General features: G+C 34.4%; 1 protein-coding gene across 17 annotated transcripts in view; it reads left to right on the forward strand.

The window, feature by feature from the left end:
* eya1 (EYA transcriptional coactivator and phosphatase 1) overlaps positions 1-21,694 on the forward strand; it is a 269,107-nt gene that overhangs the window by 63,256 nt on the left and 184,157 nt on the right. For 2 of the 17 annotated variants that reach the window (XM_073939994.1, XM_073939998.1), the window contains exon 4: positions 15,145-15,238. The exons of the other annotated variants lie outside the window; for them this stretch is intronic. In XM_073939994.1, coding sequence (XP_073796095.1) covers positions 15,224-15,238 — 15 coding nt within the window. In that variant the 5' untranslated portion in view covers positions 15,145-15,223. The remainder of the gene's footprint in view (positions 1-15,144; positions 15,239-21,694) is intronic. 17 annotated transcript variants of the gene reach the window in all.

Here is a 21,694-nt window from a genome sequence, read left to right on the forward strand (position 1 = left end):
AACTGGATCAATTGGTTCATCAAAAAAAAAAAAAAAAAAACCTTTAAACAATTCATTGAATTCATTAGAACAATTCATTTGCTATTCGGCCATCAAATGAAGAGCTTGCGGTGATGGTAAATGAAAGGCGCTCTGCCAAAGAATATTAAATTTGGGTTTAAAGATTTCTAGTAAGAAACACTTAGAGGAAAATATCAGCAACATGCATAAATTACCACCACTTCTAATTTCATTTGACACTTCAAATCAGACCAAAAAATTGTATGTTACTAATTTCTGCTTTTTTCAGCTTACATATTGGCTAGTCAAAGTTTCTACTATTTGTATATCTAAAAAAAAAATTGCTAAAGAAGTTGAATAAGTTTAAACATCGATAAAAAATTGATTGACTTGAAAGGGACTGGCAAGACCAAGCTATGACTTGACTTGACTTTACTTAAAATGAGCAGTATCTTGACATAACTTGAATCTGACAAAAATTGACTTGACTTGCTGAAGACTTGTAGGTTATGACACGAGACTTGCTTGTGACTTGCAAATGTGTGAATTACTCCCACCTCTGCTTGACAGTATATTGATTATCTGCAGTTACATAAAAAAAAAAAATTGAGAGAGAACTGATTCTGTGTATGGGAAACATACAGAATGAGCAGTCTTAAAATACCTTAAATAAATCACGAGCATAAAGCTTGATCATTGTAATCTCGTTTTGGACTCCTATGACGGACAGATTTCAAATGAACCAAAACATAACATACAGCATGCCCAGTGTTTTTAGTGGATCAGAAACAACTACCCAATACTCTATACTGTATGTTATTACATTACAGTGAATCAAAGACATAAATAAATCACTCATTTGAACTCATTCATTTTGATGTGTCAGAAACCAATGTATTCGAGCTGTGCAGCTATCTCACATAGTCGCCCACTGAAGCTAAGGGCTGCGACCGGTCAGTACCTGGATAGGAGACCACATGGGAAAGCTCGGTTGCTACCGAAAGTGGTGTAAGTTAGGCCAGCAGGAGGCGCTCAACCTGCAATTTTTGCCCCATTATATTAAAAGGGACTCTATACTGCTCAGTGTTCTCTGTGGTCAGTAAAAATCACAGGGTGTCCTTTGAAAAAGAGTAGGGGTTTAACACAGGCATACTGGACAAATGGCCTCTGTCCACCATGGCTTCCTAACCAATCCCATAACATAATTGGCTTCATCACTCTATGTCCTCTCCACCAACCAGCTGGTCTCTGGTGTGTGATCTGGCGCAATATGGCTGCTAAGCCATATCTAATTTTTAACTTCATTAAACAAATAATTTATTTTCAGCGTTAAACAAAATGAACATTATTTCTTAAACAGGCCAACATATTACAATCAAAAGAGCTTATGAATCAAAAGACCTGAAAAGCCAATAATGAACTTGTCAATCTTAGCAATTTTTACCACAGAGATTGATGCTAAATTCTGAAAAATCAAGTTATGTCATAAGTGTGCTGTAATTGGTTTAACTTCATAGATGACGCACTCACTGTAATGAGGGTGATTTGTACTTTTGGTTTGCCAATTTCTGTCTCAATGGATTGATTACTGTTTTGGGAGATCTTGTTTATGGAAAGCCTGATAAGTTAAACAAATTTTTTTTTTCATTTTTCTCTTGAAATCATGATTAGATCTCAATGAAATACAGCCGATGATTGTTTTTGCAACTTATGATGATGATTTTGTTAATTGCATAAAATCTGATTTTTGCATGCACTCTATGTTTGGGAGCAACAGCCTTAATGGCATTCAATTAGTTCCACAAGGCTATCCTCGATGGATTGGCCTCCAGCTTGATTACACTCATCGGTGGGTATTTCCTGTGTTTAAACCCACATATGGATTGAGTAAGGCAGTGGCTGTGGAACTACTGTTTCACTCCTCTACATTTTCTTTTTTTCATTCGACCACTGACTAAAATAAGATTCATATACAGTATACACAATTGAAGTCAAACTTATTAGCCCTCCTGTAATTTTCTTTTTTTTTTTTTTTTTGAAATATTTCCTAAATTATATTTCTGATGTCTGTAGAGAGTCTTATTTGTTTTATTTTGGCAAGAATAAAAGCAGAGTAATTTTTTTAAAACCAATTTAAGGTCAATATTATTAGCCCTCTTAAGCTATATATATATATATATATATATATATATATATATATATATATATATATATATATATATATATATATATATATATATATATATATATATATATATATATATATATATAAGATTTACTGACCTTTTGGGATTTAATCAAACATTATCAAATATATTAAACAAAATGTATCAATAAATAGTATTTTTTAATACCAAAGTGGAAGGATAGTTCAGGAAAGAGGGCAATAATGTGTCTATAGCTTTGCTTTCATCCAAAGATGCAAACGAACTGGTAACACTTTACAATAAGGTTCATTAGTTAATGCATTAACTAACATGAACTAATCATGAACAACACAAGTTCAGCATTTATTAATCATAATTGAACATTTACTAATGCATTATTAACATCCAAGTCCATGTTTGTTAACATTAGTTAATGCACCATGAGTTAACATGAACTAACAATGAACTACTGTATTTTCATTAACTAACGTTAACTAATATGAACAAATACAGTGGTAAATGTATTGTTCATTGTTAGTGCATGTTAGTAAATGCATTAATTAAGATTAACTAATGAACCTTATTGTAAAGTGTGACCATGCAATGAACTTTATGAGCAAACTGGATTATCGCATAAAAGACTAGCAAATAAAGCAGCGTTTTCATCCAACGAGTCAAAGCGAACAAAATCGTCACTTCCTGATTGACTGGCGCCAAATATCAACAGTAAAAATGGATTTTTCTGCAATAGGAGTAGCTATGTCAATCTTTTCTTCATCTAATAAATGACTTGCACCTTAGAAAGCAATCCTGACATGGAGTGAACACGCCGTGGCATTTGCAGCACAGAGGCTCTTGATTCTGGAAGTCATTAATGATATAATAACACTAATACTTAAACGGTAAGGCGTTTTAGATTGACCGAAACAACATTTCAGAAACAACATTCCATTTACGCATATTTTCATCATCAGATGATCTCTTATCACAAAATTACAAGACTTTTTTAATGCGCATACTGAAATTTGTGTGGTAAAAGTGTTTCCATCGTAGTTTATGCGCATCTTTTCTTATCGAATAAAATGTTTGTCCTACTCAGTTATGCGCATACTTTTTTTTTTTTTTATGCACATCATGGCATTTCCATCAATCATATTTTTATGCGCATTTGCAAAATGCTCATAAAAATAGGTGGATGAAAACATAGCTAGTGTCTATCTTGGGTCTTTTTCTTCAGATTCCAGAATTTTTGATGGTTTATTACATGGCACATTTGAGTCAGTAAAATTCATCCCTACAGTCTATAGAACAAACCATTGTTATACAATGGCTTGCCTAATTACCTTAACTTGCCTAGTTAACCTAATTAACCCAGTTAAGCCTTTAAACTGTGCTTAAAGCTGGATACTAGTATCTTGAAAATTTTCTAGAAAACATTACTGTCATCATGGCAAAGATAAAATAAAGCAGTTATTAGAAATCACATATTAAAACTTATGTTTAGAAATTTGCTGAAAAAGTCTTCTTTTCATTAAACAGAAATTGAGAGAAAAATATACAGGGGGGGTGGGGGGGGGGGGGGGGCTAAGAATTTAGGATAAGCCAATAATTCTGGCTTCAGCTGTATATGCATATATTTTACCAGGTTGCCTGTCCAAATGCTGAGGGAGGTTTTGGCTTGGGCCTCTAGGTGTGAAGCCAATGCAAATGTAAACTGGATCAATGCAGTTTACTTCCCATAATCCCTCACTCTGTGACTGAGCCACACCTACTGACCTATGTCTTGAAGGCATGTTTGTACCTTTACTTTTACATTCGCTTATACCACTTTGAAAAATGTGCAACACATGAAAGGGTCTTTTTGAAATTCCCCTCATGCATCCAGAAGCGTCACAATCAAGTTTGTTCCACAGCGTGTGTTGGCGTTGGGTTTTATGACTGGATTCATTTCATCTCTATCAAGCTGAGTACTGTGTCTATCCCATGAGTCAGTAGTCTATGAACAGCTCACCATAAAATTTGCTGGAATCAGAACTAGTCTAATGACTTAACATGATGGTTCATGCGTAGATTTGTTTTATTTCTTTTTTGGACTTTGAGAGGTGATCATGATGTGCTCGGTAACACATTGGCTGTATTTACCAGTATGTTTTGTTATTCTAGGATCATATTTACTTTGCTACTTTGTTTTTCCTGTGTTTTATAAGCATATTCATATTTGTTAATATGAGAATATTACTGAGGGTTCATTTACACCACAGTGATGTACTAAAACCAGTAGTTTTTTCTTTTGTGTTTTTAAGAAGTTTTGTGCAAGTGACATTTTCATTATATGGCTGATAAATTCCTTAGATAGATTAGATTTTCAGCTCCTTGGTCTGACTGTGATTGGTATTTAACACTTAGCGAGCTGTAGTTTTTTCTTCTACTGTATTTTGATTTACACCAACGGTCAAAAGCTTGGGGTCAGTAGGATTTTTAAATGTTTTAAAACAAGCTTCTTCAGCTCACCAAGGCAGCATTAATTTAATCAAAAAGATAGTACGAAATGTAAAATTGAGAAATGTCACTGCACTATAAAATAACTGTTCAAAAGTAGTATAATTTAATTTAATCATTTATTCCAATGATTTTAATGATGAATTCTCTGCTTCGTCACTCCAATCTTCAGAGTCACACGATCCTTCAGAAATCACTCTAATAGTAATTATTATTGTTATTATAAACAATATTAATGGTAATAGTAATAAACACAATAATGACTAGAGTAATAATTTCCTTTGAAGCTACATACAATAAGTACTAAATACATATTTAATAAATAAGTATTTAACAGTTTAATATGTATTTTTCACATTAATAAATGCTGACTTTTATTAATTAAATAAAATTAATTAAAAGAAAAAATTAAATAAAAAAACTGACCCCAAATTAAGGTATTAAGTATTTGGTATTAAGTTGATTTAAATCATATTTTATTTTGAAACTTGCACCGATAGGATTCCACTGTAGATGCAATATTTTGGTTAGATGTGTAAATTCATTCGCAGCTCGAATTTACATGGTGCATTGTTTTTTTGTTTGTTTTTTTTTCCAGCTGTTGAGTATATATGGGTTGTGCACTTGTTATTGCGGTGCATTGTGGGATTGATTGAATGCATTACAGAACATCCACTTTGGTTTCGAACATCACTAGAAACGAATGCTTCCTGATGTATAGGGAGGACTTTTGCACAGTTGCAGTCTATCTTTAGTCCGATTTCCATTACAGATTATCGGCTTATTCTGTTCAACTCTAAAGTCTTGCAATACTTTCTAAATTTTGATTAGGGCTATATCAAAATAACAACATTTTCATTAACCAATGTTACATGACTAAAACATTTTTTACCCCTCTGGATCAGTCATTCCAAAAATCATATGTATATAATTTCTTTGTTAATTTGTTGTTTAGAATATCATATTTCCCTCATCTTTTATGAGATGAACAAAATAACTTTTCTAATGTAATGTAAGTTTCACAAGTTTTTCAAATTGAAGAAATAGAAACTTTTTTTGCAATATACACTACCTGTCGAAAGTTTGGTATCAGTTTTCTTGAAAATGAAAGAATTTTTTCCATTTATCAAGACAGCATTTATTAAATGTAAAATAATTGTTAAATTGTTGAATATTTATTCAAAATTTAAATAACTGCTTTTTTATTGTATGTAGCTTTAAATTAAATTATTACTCGAGCCATTATTGCTTTTATTATTATTACATCAATAATAACAAGAAATTAATAATTTCTTATTAATATTTTTATATTAAAATTATTATTATTATTATTATTATTATTATTATTATTATTATTATTATTATTATTATCATTATTATTATCATTATTGTTATTGTTATGATGATGATGATGATTATTATTATTATTATTATTATTATTATCATTATTATTATAATTATTGTTATTATCATGATGATGAATTATTATTGTTATTATTATTATTGCTATTATTATGATTATTTTTAATATTATTATTATTATTATTATTAAGTAATGAAGTAATGAATGAATAAAAATTAATCTTTAAAATCACTGGAACAAATAATTTTTTTCATTTATTCAATCATTTTCTTCTTTGCTCAGTGCCTTTATTAATCTGGGGTCGCCACAGCGGAATGAACCGCCACCATATCCAGCACGTTTATATGCAGCGGATGCCCTTCTAGCCACAACCCATCAATGGGAAATGTCCACACACACTCATTCAAACTCATTCACTACAGACAATTTAACCTACCGAATTCAGCTGTACTGCATGTCTTTGGACTGTGGAGGAAACCAACGCGAATGCAGGGAGAACATGCAAACTCCACACAGAAACACCAACTGACCCAGCCGAGGCTCGAACCAGTGACGTTCTTGCTGTGCAAATAATTTTTTGATTAAATTAATTTAATCATAATCTACTTTTGAACAGTTCTTTTTGTAGTGCAATAAAATTTCACTATTTTACACTTTTACAACAGCCTTGGTGAGCAGGATGAGTTTTATTAAAATGTTTAAAAATCCCACTGACCGCAAACTTTTGACCAGTAGTGTAGATATAGACGTGTTAGTAAAACTCACACTTTTCCATTAGATATAGTCTTAAATTTCAGTAAATGGCAAAATGTATAAAAAATTATGTTGAAAGTGTAGTGTAAACATGCCCAGAATTTCTTCATATCACGTCCTTGTAGCTAAACATTTTTAAGGTACAGAAAACAAAAAATCTTAGAAATCATATCAGACAAGGGACAAATACCATTTAGCTGTTATATTAAATATAATTGTGTCATTGTGGCATGGCTTCTACTGGCATGATGACAAAGCAAGACACTGTTTGCTAATGGCCGGGCCAAACATTGGCAGTCAACGCTTGTCTGACTTTTTCATCACTTTATTGTGGTAAACAGGAACAAAGGTGACGGTGAGGGTCAAACACAGTTCACTGCTGACTTCCTGTAGTGGAGAGCATCTCTCAGGCTAGTTCTCATGGTTTTATTTTTTTTAATTTATTGAATTAAACTGTATACAGATGGTCACCCATGCTTTCCTTTCAAATAGAGCACTAGATCATCATCATTAATACTGTTAATATTATTATTAAAGTAGGATTTTTTTTCATTTTCTAATAAATAATAAATATTAAATGTATTTTCTTAATAAATAGCCTCATTTTAAATGTATTTATATGATTTATATATGATATTAGAATATGTGTTAGCCTGTAATTTTATATTAATTTAGAATTGACTTTGTAATGTAATGTAAAAAGGAAACATAAGCTTTATATGTGCCATTTACATATATTTTAGTTAATATGGTAAACGATGCATGTGTAAAACAATTTAACATGCAACTGAGAAACTACAGGTTTTGGGAAACACTCGTCACTACATCATTCTTTTCCCAATGATAGTTCAGCCGCGAGTTATGTCGTTGTTTGGGAAACGCAGCCCTGCTTGATGTTCTTATTTATTTAAAAAAAAAACTTATATATTGAAATTTAGTATGATCACTTGTTAATTTTTTAGTAAGTGTTTGTCAGAATAATTATATATATATATATATTTTTCAATATATGTTACAAATATGATGCAGACACCAAAATTGGATCGTTTGTCCATGAGAATTTGCTAAGCATTTAATTTATTTTGCGTAAATAATTGTACTCTGAGACTGTAAAATATGATGTTTAGTCAGAGTTTTTCTGCTCATTATTTTTCTGTATGGCCCCTGCAGGTTTTCCCCTACCTATGAATATATTTGTTTTGGCTCTCAACCCTTACACCACATCTCAGAACCCAAACTAACAGAATATTTGGATAGGCAAAGCAGCTTATTAACATTTCTCAGTGAACCTCAACCGTCCAAAGGCTCGGTGTTACCTTTTTTAGTGAATTCCTTACAAAGGAAATTCAAGCTCAGCAATTGTGCAACTTTGTGTTAAAGAGAGTTGCTGCTTAGTAGATAAGGTTACCTGTAAATCCAGAGAATATGGATATACAGTATACAGTATATGGAAGGATTTGATCCACCTTAAAAATCGACTACTGCTGTTTATGATCCACAGTTCTTACTAGTTCATATATTACCTTTAAAAATAAAAAATATATATGGACAAACAAGGGTTGAGTTTTAAATAACTTTTTAACGCAATGGTCGGGTTTCCATAAAGAAATCTGATATGGATATGTATAGCATACTTTAATTATATATGTTGTAAAAAATGTATGTACATATTTATAATTCCATGGAATAAAAAACAACAACTGGTAAATGTATAATTTGATTAACAGATTGCAAATACAGATGTATTTGGGTTTGTCCACATTTCAGAGTGTATATTCTCAGTCATCGAGTTCAATATGTAGGCACACTGTTAAAAAAAAAAAAAAATAAAATAAAAAAGTGTTATTTTACTTTTGTTTTTCGGCAGCTGTGGGGTGCCGAAAAAACAAAACATAAAATAATGGCTGTTAAATTACAAAACATTATTGTAAAATAACATGTGGTACATTACAGTAATTTACCGGAAATTTAAATATAAGAAAATTTCTGTAATTTAACGTTCTTTATTTTAAGATAAATGTCTGTAATTTAATGTTATTTTTTCTAGTAGCAGGGATAAAAACATAAAATTTTGATTACATTTTTTTTTTTTTTTTTACAGTGCAGTTTGGTTGCTTAAACTTATTGCATGCTGTTATTTTTTGCTGTCTATCTCTGTAGCTCAAATCTTGTTGACAAAGTGAATTCACATCCTTGTTTTGCTTTATTGGAAATTCTGATTTGATAAATGTCATGTTTAATGAAATACAATGATAGAGACAAAGTACAAGAAGTGCTGATATGATAAAGTAATTACTAATGACGTTTATTTCCTCTCTTTTGTGTACGCAAAGGTGCATGTTATTTCATAGGTTCAGAAATATGATATAGGACGCTAATTCAAAACACTGGCTGTGTTGTCTGATTGGTTATGGTAATTGCTTTGTTTAGCCACAGTAACTCAGGACTTTGTGCAGCGAATGCTAACAAAGTCACAAAAAACAGATGTCGCTTAAGATCCCCAAATTATAAAATGAAAAATGCATGTTATGAGGGTATTGCCAGTACTAAGGCTTTCCATTGAAGAAAAAACATCTAAAATAAATAGCTATAATGCTGTTATATTTTTACAGTTTTGTATAAATCAAAAGTTATAGACATGCTGAGACCAAAAGCATTCAGTCGGCCGGTCGGCTGTTTAAGTAGTGGTCAGAGCATTGGGGTGATACACAGGGACCTCCTTCTGTCAGTTTAACTTCCTCCCATAGAAGAGACCTGATACATCAGCAGGAAACTGCCAATAGGAGGCATTTCAGATTGACAAGGACGAGGGAAAAAGACATGAAAGAAAATTCAGCAGTTTGTTATCCCGCTCTCCATTTGGCATTTCGCCGCTCCCTCTCGGCAGTGTTTTTGGCTTTGACGTGTCTGTATATCAACACACGCTAACAGCACATGCACACTCTGAGGCCCACCAGTGATTTAAACACACTAGATCAGTCATCTAACACTCTGCAATTGGATCTCAGAACATCCCTGAGAACATGAAAACATGGCCGCTGATCACATCAATAACACAGTTATTGATCACTGAGTTCAGACTAATCAAATCGAGCTCTGCTTTGTTTGAAGTTAAATATGGGCTGAGGCGCTATTTATCTGTTCCGCTTTTGGACTTTTGTTCAGGCCGCCCACTCAAACGTACATGGAGGGAAAGTGTTATTTGTATTGTTAAATTTACATTAAGCCCATTTTAATTGCATCAGCCGCTAAACAGATCTCACAATAATGGCTCTAACCGAGAAAATTGCGATCATCTGTGGAAGGGCCTGCAGTATAATGGACAAACCCAATTAATCTAATCTTGTTGTGTTCCATTATGGCTGCACTTTATCATTTCAACAGATGGAGCATGAAGAAATTAAGAATGCGCTCCTGCCAAGCAGGGCAGACGCTTTTCTCTCTGATGGTACCGTGTTCGCGTCTGACTCTGCCTGTATATCCTCCTAAAGAAGTGATCCTCTTACAGATGAAGAATGCTGGTTTAACTGATTCCCGACGTCAGATTAATTGAAGAAAACTTTTGGTTGGAAAAGGCAAGTGGGTTAGATTAACAGTTTTACGTTCACGATATAGAGTCTGTGAGGTTAATGGCAGGTCATTCGAGCAAAACCGATGAGGTCAATTTTGAAAATAGTCTGAAAGCAAATAGTTTTTTCTGGTTCAAGTGTTGAAGGGAAGGCAAAATAATGATGGATTCGTGTGGATGGATTTCAAATTTGGGCCTCATGAGTTTGTTTCTTCCGATTTTGTTTTCAGTTGTTAAATATTTGATTTGGACAAATGACAAAAAACACAAATACTCTGTTTAGAGGCAGTCAGAGCTGCAGCGTATGCTGTAGTATTTGAAGGAACTTCCTCTAGAGGGCACATTGCATTCAGTATTAAATACTGTACAAATAAATAGAAGGCTGGATGGTAAACCTGCAGTATATGTGCTTCTGTTTTATCATCTTATGGTAAGCAGTGTTTGTCAGTAGCTGGGATTACAATTATATGATGGGCAGTTCTGTTTAATGCTTAAATTACTGTGGAGAAATATCAGTCTTTTTTTAAAGCTTTAGATAAGTAAAAAAAAAAAGGTGCACTTCATTTAAAAAAGACAGATACATTTAAATCAATATGAGAATGTTAGCATATTTACATTTGTAGTAAAAAAATAAATAAATGTAAATTAGTCTAAAACTACTGATGCATGAAGATAACCAATCTACTGCCTCAATACTGTAAGTAAATCAATTATGATGTTGTAACTTGAATACTTTAATTAGATTCGGCTTATTAGGGAACTGCTTTAATAATGCTCCAGCTTCTGTGTGATAATGTCTAATTCACTATTCCTTGAGGGGAAATCATTGTCATATCAGGTTTTTTAAATACTTACTGTATCTTATTTTCTTGTAGTATAGTACTTGCTTTCTCATTTTTTAAATAGCAGAACATGACACAGCATATACATTTTTAATAAACAAGACTTCTGCAAATTATCTGTAGATTAATATACTTTTAATGCTAAGATTTATTATTGTTATTTATCGGATTTAAATGGGCAAACTAAAATTTTGTGACTTTGTTTAACACACATTGAAAGTTTTATATATAGTTTATATAGTTATTATATACAGGTCAAAAGTTTTATTTAATAATTTATTACAGTGATTTTAAAGATATATTTTCAGCTTAATTACTCCAGTTTTTAGTCACATGATCCTTCAGAAATCCCTCATAATAATAATAATAATAATAATAATAATAATAATAATAATAATAATAATAATAATAATAATAAATATTATTAATAATAACATTATTATTATTATTAATATTATTATTAATGGTGAAAGCAATAAAAGCAATAAAATTGGAGTAATCATTTTATTTTAAACTACATATAATAATAAATAAATAAATAAATAAATAAATAAATAAATAAATACATTTAATAAGTGTTGCCTTGATAAACAGAATAATTTTCTTAAAAGTATAAAGAAATGTATTTCTTTTGTTAATGATATTTTATGTATGATAGTTTTGTTCGAAAATAAATAAATCAAATCAAATCAAAGTAAAAAACGTGCTGAGGCCATACAAAAAAATAATGATTAGCAAAACTCTGACTAAACATAATATTCTATATATATTTTTCACAGTCTTCGAGTACAGTTATGCAAAATGCTAAATTAAATAATTTTGCAGACAAATTACTAAAACCTAAAATAGTTTGTTTACTATTGCACTAAGATCCTTAAATAGAGTTTTTTTTTTAAATGTTATCAAAAAAAATAATGTTCTATATATTATTGGTTATAAATCACAGTTAAAAAAATTACCTATAATTCTTTACTGATATTGACTGAGAAGTGCTTTGAATTTATATTTTTCTATTTTCAATATTTCCCAAGTGATGTTTAACAGAGCAAGGAAATTTTCACAGTATGTATGATAATATTTTTTTCTTCTGGAGAAAGTCTTATGTTTTATTTCGGCTAGAATAAAATCAGCTTTTAGTTAAAAAAAATAAATAAATAAAACATTTTATGGTCAAAATTAAGCCCTTTTAAGCTATATTTCTACTTTAAGCTCTACTTTAAGCTATAGTGTCTACTAGTGTCTTGAAAATTGTTCTGTAATGTCATTATGGCGCAGATAAAATAAATTAGTTATTAGAAATAAGTTTATTAAAAAAAAAAGTGTATTAAAACTTTTTTATTTTAGAAATGTTTTGAAAAAATCTTTGTTAAACAGAAATTGGGGAACAAAAATAAACAAGGGAGCTAACGATTCAGGGGGGCTAATAATTCTGAATTCAACTGTATATAAATAAAGCTGCAATATACTTTTATTTTGTTACATTGATGATATATTTTTGAATGCAAGCATTCATTTAACAAAAAGAAAAATTTGTATGCTTTATTTCCAATCATTAAACTCTAAATCTCCTCCTGCTCTCCCCCACTCCTCACCAAATATAACAGCATATTCTTCACAGAGACATACATGGCTCATGAAGCTTGTATTGAGTGTGGTATCAGTTGAGCATGTTTTAGCGCAGCGTAACAGTGGTCATTGGGTCTGGTCTCAGTGTAGCGTGTGTGGTTGACACATTAGCTCTCCCTCTGGTTAGTTGTGTAGCGTCATCAAGGCTCTGTGGTCTCATTACCAGCCGGTGTCATTACAATGAGTTCAAGGTTGAGCTGCTGCAGTGTGACTGAATATATGCAGACATTATATATTATATAGACCTAATTTTTTACTTGATAAAAGCTAAGTAAATTTGATATTTACTGCTTTGGTTGGTCTGATAATATAAATGTCAGACACAACTAAGTTTAATAGACTTGGCATCAGTAATAGAGGATCAGGATTAACAAATGTGCTGGAGGTTATAGAGAAAGTATGTTATTTTTTAGGGTTTTTGCTTGGCAGAGATGTATAGTAAGTAGAACTACTTCATTACTGTACTTAAGTACAAAAAGGTTGTATCTGTACTTTACTGGAGTATTGTTTTTATTCTACTTCTACTTTTATTTCAGTATATATTTTCGATGAGTTTAATACTTTTACTCCAATATATTTTTTATATGCTGCATCGTTACTCGTAGTAGGGGGGTCAAAATTATTGATGTCGGTTCAGTAATACTGTAGATCATAACCGGTTATTACTGTACGTACTGAGGTCATTTATCTCCTATGCAATGTCACAATACTTTGGCGAAGGAGGCGAGGGCGAGTAAATAACGCTCTTACTACAATGAAGGCAGCACAGCACACGAGCCGCTATTTCAATTCAATTCAATTCAGCTTTATTTGTATAGCGCTTTTACAATGTAGCTTGTGTCAAAGCAGCTTCACATAAATGGTCATAGTAACTGGAACAGTGTGGTTCAGGTTTTAGTGTTTAAGTTCAGTTCAGTTAGGTTTAGCTCAGTTCAGTGTGATTTAATCATTACTGAGAGTTCAAACACTGAAGAGCAAATTCATCGATGCGTAGCTCTACCAATCCTGAACCATGCGAGGCAGTGACGACAGCGGAGAGGGAAAAAAAACTTCACCTGATGGGAGTGAAGAAAAAAAAAACCTTGAGGGAACCAGACTCAGTTGGGCAAGACCATTTTAATTTCTCCGCTGGCCAAAAGTCTTGTGCAGAGCTTCATTCGCCGTGGTTTAGGCTGGAAGATGGCCTCAGCGAAGACTCGTCTGTCCCTGGAGCGTCGCTGGAATCAGACTCATGTTCTCCACTCCCCACGACCATCAGCGCAGCAGCAGCTCAGGATATGGCCTGGTCCCGGATATGGAATCCTTGGGATCATCACGTCGCTGGTCTTGGATCCAATCAGTGACTCCGCATAATCTGAGGACCTCGGGATGAGTATCCCCAGGTGAAAATAGAGAATAAAGAAAGTAATTAGCGTAGCTGCTGTTCATAGTGTATATAAGCAAGATGCAGAAGCCTGTGTGGAACCCACTAGGTGATGCATTGTGTGTATGCTTTACTAAACAGATAGGTCTTTAATCTAGTTTTGAACTGGGAGAGTGTGTCTGAGCCTCGGACGTTATCAGGAAGGCTATTCCAGAGTGTAGGAGCCATGAAAAGAAGGCTCGACCTCCTTTACTTGATTTTGCTATTCTAGGTACTACCAGAAGCCCTGAATTTTGAGATCTTAAAGAGCGAGTTGGTTTGTAGCGAGACAGAAGGTTGGTTAGATAAACAGGAGCTAGATTATTTAGAGCTTTATAGGTGAGAAGTAATATTTTAAATTCAATACGAAACTTAACAGGCAGCCAGTGTAAGGAGGATAAAATTGGGGTGATATGATCATATTTTCTAGACCTGGTCAGAACTCTGGCTGCTGCATTTTGTACTAATTGAAGTTTGTTAATAGAGGATGCTGGACAGCCAGCAAATAGAGCATTACAGTAATCCAGTCTCGAAGTCATAAAAGCATGGACTAGCTTTTCTGCATCTGAGATGGATAGCATATTTTGTAATTTAGCGATATTTCTCAGATGAAAGAAGGCAGTTTTTGTGAAATGGGATATATGATTTTCAAAAGTTAGATTGCTGTCTAATATGACACCCAGATCTTTTATAGTAGAGCTAAAACTAACTTTGTATCCCTCTAATTGTAAATTGAGTTGCGAGATCTGCTGTGTGCAAGATTTAGGCCCAATAAGTAATAATTATGTTTTGTTGGAGTTTAAGAGAAGAAAATTGTTAGTCATCCAGTCTTTGATGTCTTTGATACACTCAGTTAGTTTAGAAACTTCAGATTAATGCTATTTCACTATTAATGCTATATGAATGCTGTAAAACTCCATCTTTACCTCTCTCTCTCCCTTCAGACATTTAACCAGCTGGCCTGTTTTTGAGGTAACTTTTCCTCTCCTCTTGGCTGTTAAAGCAATACTTCTGGATCCAGACATGAGCGTCCCTGTGGTACGAGTTTTCTCCACTGTGTCTATTACAGATTACCTGTGATAACCGCGTATTTTGCACATAGAGACTGTAACCGCGGCTGTTCGTCCCGCCATCTGTGAACAGCGCTTTTTATTTCTAAAGCCGATTGCAGTTCTTTCTGTTGAGCAGGTGAAGACAATAACCAATCATAGACACTTCACCTGTCAGAGCTCAAAAAGCAAGCGGGATAATATTTACATTAGTTTAAATGAAGTTACACAAACTAATTTCGACGTGATATGATTGACTGCAGCTGGACACTTATCTACATTCATTAGCTAGCCAATCAGATTGATCCAAACTCACTATAAGTAACCCAGCTAAGAACTACTCCCTTATCTTCGAAACCCCCCATCCACCCCTTTTCCTCCTTTCCTCTTTTGCAGAGGGGATACAACTCGTACTCCCCTCACATGCTCTATGGACCTGGCGGGAGCCCTGGGCTCAACTATCTCCGAGCTCAGGGTTCTCTCCCGGGAAAGCATGCCAAACCTGCTAACTTGTTAACAAGTTGTCAAACAGTATCTAAGTGTGAACTCTTGAATTGCTATTAATGCTCATGCTGTCTTCTGTGCATGTGTTGGAGTTTTGTGTGATACATTCAGAAAATGTTTTCTTTGAGCAGGTCAAATTAAGGGTACAGTTCATATATCTCACTGCTGTGTTAAAGAACAAAATTGTATCACAAATAATATATAAATGTAAATAGAGTTATAGATTAAAAAAATTGTGTTGTGAAGAAAAAATCTAATTATCTATGGAAAGCACTGTCAATGCACCGAGATATCGAATTGAACCACATTGATGGCAAGATAATCATAACCGAACCAAACCAGTAGACCAGTGTAGATTCACACCCCTACTCTTTACAATTATAGACCTTTTTCTTGGCTGCTACAGCTACATGAAGGGCACCATAGTGACCAGTGTCTTCCGGTAGAATGCTTAAAACTTCCGTTTATAGCATTTACAACCGGTAATTTCTGATCCGAAATGGGTATCAATAGCGTTATGAGTGGATTACGGAGTGTTTTTGTGACACACAACTTTACAAGGTGTGTGTTAATGCTGTTTTATTCTGTCAGATTTGTGGTTCAAGCATGAAAGCACGTTTTGCTTAATCACGTGTCCCAAAAAAAGATATATGATATATAAAATAAACAAAACAATAAGATGTCTTTTGTCTGCTTTCTTAATAACTACATTACACAGTACTTGTACTTTTACTTTCAGTACTTGAGTAGTAAATTTTGAAATAAACTACTTGCAATACTTAAGTACATAAAATGTTGATTACTTTAGTACTTCTGCTTAAGTATGTGCCTTAAAGAGCACTTTAACTACTACCCAAGTCACTTTTTTTAATAGAGCACTTGTACTTTTACTTAAGTCTGGGTCTCTTCTTTAGTACTTTATACATCTGTGGTGCTAGGTTATTAGTATGTTAAAACATGTTCGTGAGAAATGCATAGTAGGTGCAGTTTTTTGACGCAAAATAGATCATAAAGTCATCCACCATGCATACACTGTAAAAGCAAACAGTCAACTTTATCAAATGAAATGAGTGTTAACTCATAATTTACTGAAAGTTAATTCTACTCATTTGAAAAGAGTTTTGAACTCAGTGTTAAAGGTAATGAGTTGATTAAATACAGATGCGATGAGCAGAGTCATCTATGGGCGAGAACGTAAGACCACTCCCCACCACCGAACCATCCACATCCACTGCTCCTCGCCAAGGGCGTCTGCCAGCGAGAGCTGCTCTGCCGCCCCTGCCTGCACCTCCGGCCAAGCGACATCGCAGAGCAGGCCACGGGCAACCAGCGCTCCCCGCCCCAGGGCACCACAAAGTTTGGTAAATGAATCACGAAGCGTCCCTGAGACTGGCCATCTGGAGAAGAGGGAACTTGCTCTCTGTCGCCACCATTGCTGTGGCTCATTTTGCACGAACAGACTCGGCTATGCAATTCAATTCGCGAAATGGCCTCCCAACTTCACGGGCATGTATTTCTCCAGCCTTGTGTCTGCTGCTTTCTTACAAGAGGAGACTGCTGTCCTCCTGTCGAAAGATGCACTCAAGCCGCTTGCAAATTTATGTGGACCCCACTCAGAGCTTTAGATCTTCTGAGCAGCTTTTTGTCTGTTATTGTGGTCGGCAGAAGGGAAGTGCTGTATCTAAACAGATGTTGGCCCATTGTATAGTGGATGCCATCTCCCTTGCTTACCAGAGCCAGGGCAAGCCGTGTCACTCAGGAGTGAGCGCATTCCACTCAGAGCGTCGCATCCTCTTGGACGTGTGCACAGGGCGCCTCTCTTGCAGACATCTGTAAAGCTGCAGGCTGGGCAACACATAACACATTTGCAAGATTTTATAACCTGTGAGTGGAGCCGCTTTCCTCAAGGGTGTTAGGAAAGCTTGGTGATTGAGGAAAAATTTGGTTAAGATGTTGTAACACGCTTGCTGCCCCTTTCTCTCTAATATAGAGATACATGTGCTTTCTCGCTGTCAGTTGAGTTCCCCACTTGGCAAACCCTGCAGAGTTCTTCCGAGGCCCCCAGCATCTGACTCAGCAAAGAAGTAAGGTAATTGCCCATTACGTTGTTGCCATGCCCACTGGTCAGCTCGCGTTCTGGGTATAGGTGCCTGCTTTGTGAAATCCCATATGCTCACTCAGCCATGATGTAGTCCCCCTTCTAGGCGGGCACGTGTCTTTCCCCCTGCTAGCTATCTTTTTTTCATTTGAGTACTCTCCCTCCTCAGGGCTAGTCCATATGTCTTCTCGCCACCAGGTCTCCACACTTGGGGAGCAGGGGGCCTCCGCAGCCCTATCCTATTGGGACTGCACGCTTTCCCAATGTACTGTCATATTTAAAATTCCTAGAGTTTAACAAGATGCATTTTACGATTCCTAAAAAAATCTAAATCTGTAAAACTTCTTTAGAAGTGGGATAAGTAAGGGCCAGGGAACACATTGGAAGACTGCGCCTCTGGTGATGCAGGTGCGCTCACGCTCTTGACTTGGCATAACCTCTGATCAGGGGCAAAGTAAGGTTTAATCATTGTGGCCCTTTCAATAGATTCCCCATAGTGTAAGTTTCCACATAGCATTGAAGTTCCCCTTCTGAAGGGGAATGCTCCAGTTACAGATGTAACCCTCATTCCCTGAGGGGGAGAACGGAAATGCTATGTCCCCCTGGCACAATGATTGTCCCTTAGCTGTTAGCCGTGAAAGGCTCTTCAGCAAGAAAAGGATGCTGCACATGGCATTTCACTGGCCCAACGAAATCCCCCATAGTGGAAGTTTTTACATTGCATTCACAGTACTCATGTAGATTAGATTTTTTTTTACTCAAATGGTTTGTAGTAATCAGTTTCCTCAAACAGTTTGAGTTTCCTTAACTTAATGCGTTTTACAGTACTCAGTTGGTTTGAGTACTCTTCATTCATTGGGTTTTACTGTGCACAAATTGCTTTATTTACTCAAATGGATAAAGTTCACAGTACTCATTAAAATTAGTTTTTGAACTTAAATGGTTTATTGCCTGAAATGGTTTCCTCAAATGATTTGAGTTTACTTAACTTTTTGTGTTTTAAAGTGTAGAAACTTTCATTTAATATACTTACTATGAACATAAAACTGCATCACGGTGGCGCAGTGATTAGCAAAATCCCTTAACAGCAAGAAGGTTGCTGTTTCGAGCCTTGGCTGTTTGTTTGCGTGGTTTTCTTCTGGGTGTTCCGATTTCCCCCACAAGTCCAAAGACATGTGCTATAGGTGAATTGGGTAAGCTTAATTGGCCATCATATATATATGAATGATTTCTTATCTCCCTGCTTTTTTCATTAATTCATTCACTTCATGGTTTATTAACATTGGAATTATTATTATTTTTTTATGAATTTAAAAATGTGCTTTATTTTAAGTCATGACAACATATGTTTTTATTTAATTATAACTTATTAAACTAAGATCATCATGTTTTAATTTTATTCAATTTAATATTTATTCATTCATTCATTCATTTTCTTGTCAGCTTAGTCCTTTTATTAATCAGCGGAATAAACCGCCAACTTATCAGGCAAGTTTTTACGCAGCAGATGCCCTTCCAGCCGCAACCCATTTCTGGGAAACATCCACACACACACACACACACACACACACACACACACACACACACACACACACACACACACACACACACACACACACTACGGACAATTTAGCCTACCCAATTCACCTGTACCACATGTCTTTGGACTGTGGGGGAAACCGGAGCACCTGGAGTAAACCCACGCAAACTCAGGGAGAACATGCAAACTCACACACACAGAAATGCCAACTGAGCCGAGGATCAAACCAGCGACCTTCTTGCTGTGAGGCAAACGTGCTACCCACTACGCCACTGCGTTGCATTTAATTTAATATAAGCTACGCAAATTGTTGTAAGTCAGTTATAAGTATTACAATTTCAATGGACCCATGCGATTAAGTAAGTTAAGTCAGCCTAAAACTTAAAGGCAACCACTATATATGTATATATATATATATATATATATATATATATATATATATATATATATATATATATATATATATATATATATATATATATATATATATATATATGTAAGGCAAGGCAAGTTTATTTATATAGCACATTTCATACACAGTGGCAATTCATAGTGCTTCACATAAACAGGAATAAAAGAGACAAGTATAAAAAAAAATAAAAAAATAATAAAAGGGATTTAAATGTTTTAAAATAGGTTATAAAGTGAAAAAGAATGAAGAGTAAAGTGTGAAAAAGAAAAGAAAAGAAAAACATAATAGTGCAATCTGTGTACAGTTTTCATACATTTTGTTTGATACAAACACGTTCAGAAGCATTTGTATATCTTTTGAATATGTGCTTAATTTATGCAACTTGTATTTCTTTAATTAAGACACCATATTTCTTTAAGCCTATTTTATGAACCTATTAATTCATCCTCTAATCTAATTTGGCATAAATTACATTAGCAAAAATTTGCATAAATTCATTCTTTATCTTTTACTTATTTTTTTATTGACTAAAATAAAGCAACAATATTTAAAACTTGCACACTTTCTATCAACTAAAATGACCGAAACATGAGTAATCAATGCTTGTTCACCACTTTTTTGTGTGTGTGTGCTGTTATGTCAAACACTTTTTCAGTGTATTCTTCAGAAGAGCTCAGTTCACAGCTGTTTCGATTCTTTGTCTCATCTGTTAATGCATGCCCAATTTTACATAGTTTAAATTTAGACTTAACCCAATTCTAACTGTAATTTACGTTCTCTGCCCTTTATCTGCATTATGGACCATTACGTTACATTATCATTAAGGCTAATATATGGTGTTATTCTCAAACAGTGTGTAGTTCTGTGTTGCGGCGCGATACACTTTAAGCACTCAGAGTGGTAACTGCACCAATTCCAAGAGCCACAAAGCATTTCATCAAATGAATTATCCTAAATCAAAATGCGTTTTGGTGCTACTTTGAAGTTTCTTCTTTTTCCGCTTTTACTGGCGAGCTGTGTTCTTTCTTTCAGAGCAGTGTCCTTGGGCAGCCTTTCATGTACTGTGAAAATAGCATGCTCCATTTATCTTGAATTGTCTTCATGTGTTGGCTGAGGTCTAGGCCTCCGCTCTTAAAGACCTCTGCTCCAAAACTGCTCGAAGTCTGCGGCTTTATGTCTGAGTCAATGTTATGAAGACATTTTCATCAACTTCTGTCTTCAAGAGCTGATTCAACTCAGACTTTCAAGAAAATATTGCTGATATGAGCATAACAAGGATAGATAGATCTAGGGCTAGACTTTTTTTTGATGAATTAATTAATCATCTGGTGATATTATGATTTTTAAATACATTTATGAATTGTTTTTTGAGGGCCAAAGACCCTTTTTTGAGCTTTAAAGCTTCGGTAGTAAGCAATACTGAATATTCAAAGCTTCTGAAAGAGGGGACTGAACATATTTTAATCTCCACTCTAAAGAAGGCAAAAATCTGTCTGTTTGTCTGCCTGTTTGCATTTTTATTATGTTGACAACCTTTCAGTCAACACAAGTGTGTTGCTGCAAACCGAATCAGAATGACAAAATTTTTAATAAACTACAGGACTTATAAGCTTTTTGATTGGTGGCATTCACATATTAAAATACTTTGAGGAAAGACAAAGTGTCCCTCCCCTCTAAGTCATTGCTGATTTTTATCAAAGCTCGGACATAAAGATGCACTTTAATTCATGTTGAACACTGGTGATACCTGCTACTTCAGCTATTTTTCTCGTTCGCTTTTAAAGTGGAATGTTTTAGAACAGACCAAAATTGATAGTCATATGGTATATCAGATAGTCATGTCATTTAGTCATAAACTAAATATGTCATTCGTTGATTGGAGCTATAAGGT

This window comes from Danio rerio, chromosome 24 (assembly GCF_049306965.1).
Source record: "Danio rerio strain Tuebingen ecotype United States chromosome 24, GRCz12tu, whole genome shotgun sequence".
Lineage (NCBI taxonomy): Eukaryota > Metazoa > Chordata > Actinopteri > Cypriniformes > Danionidae > Danio > Danio rerio.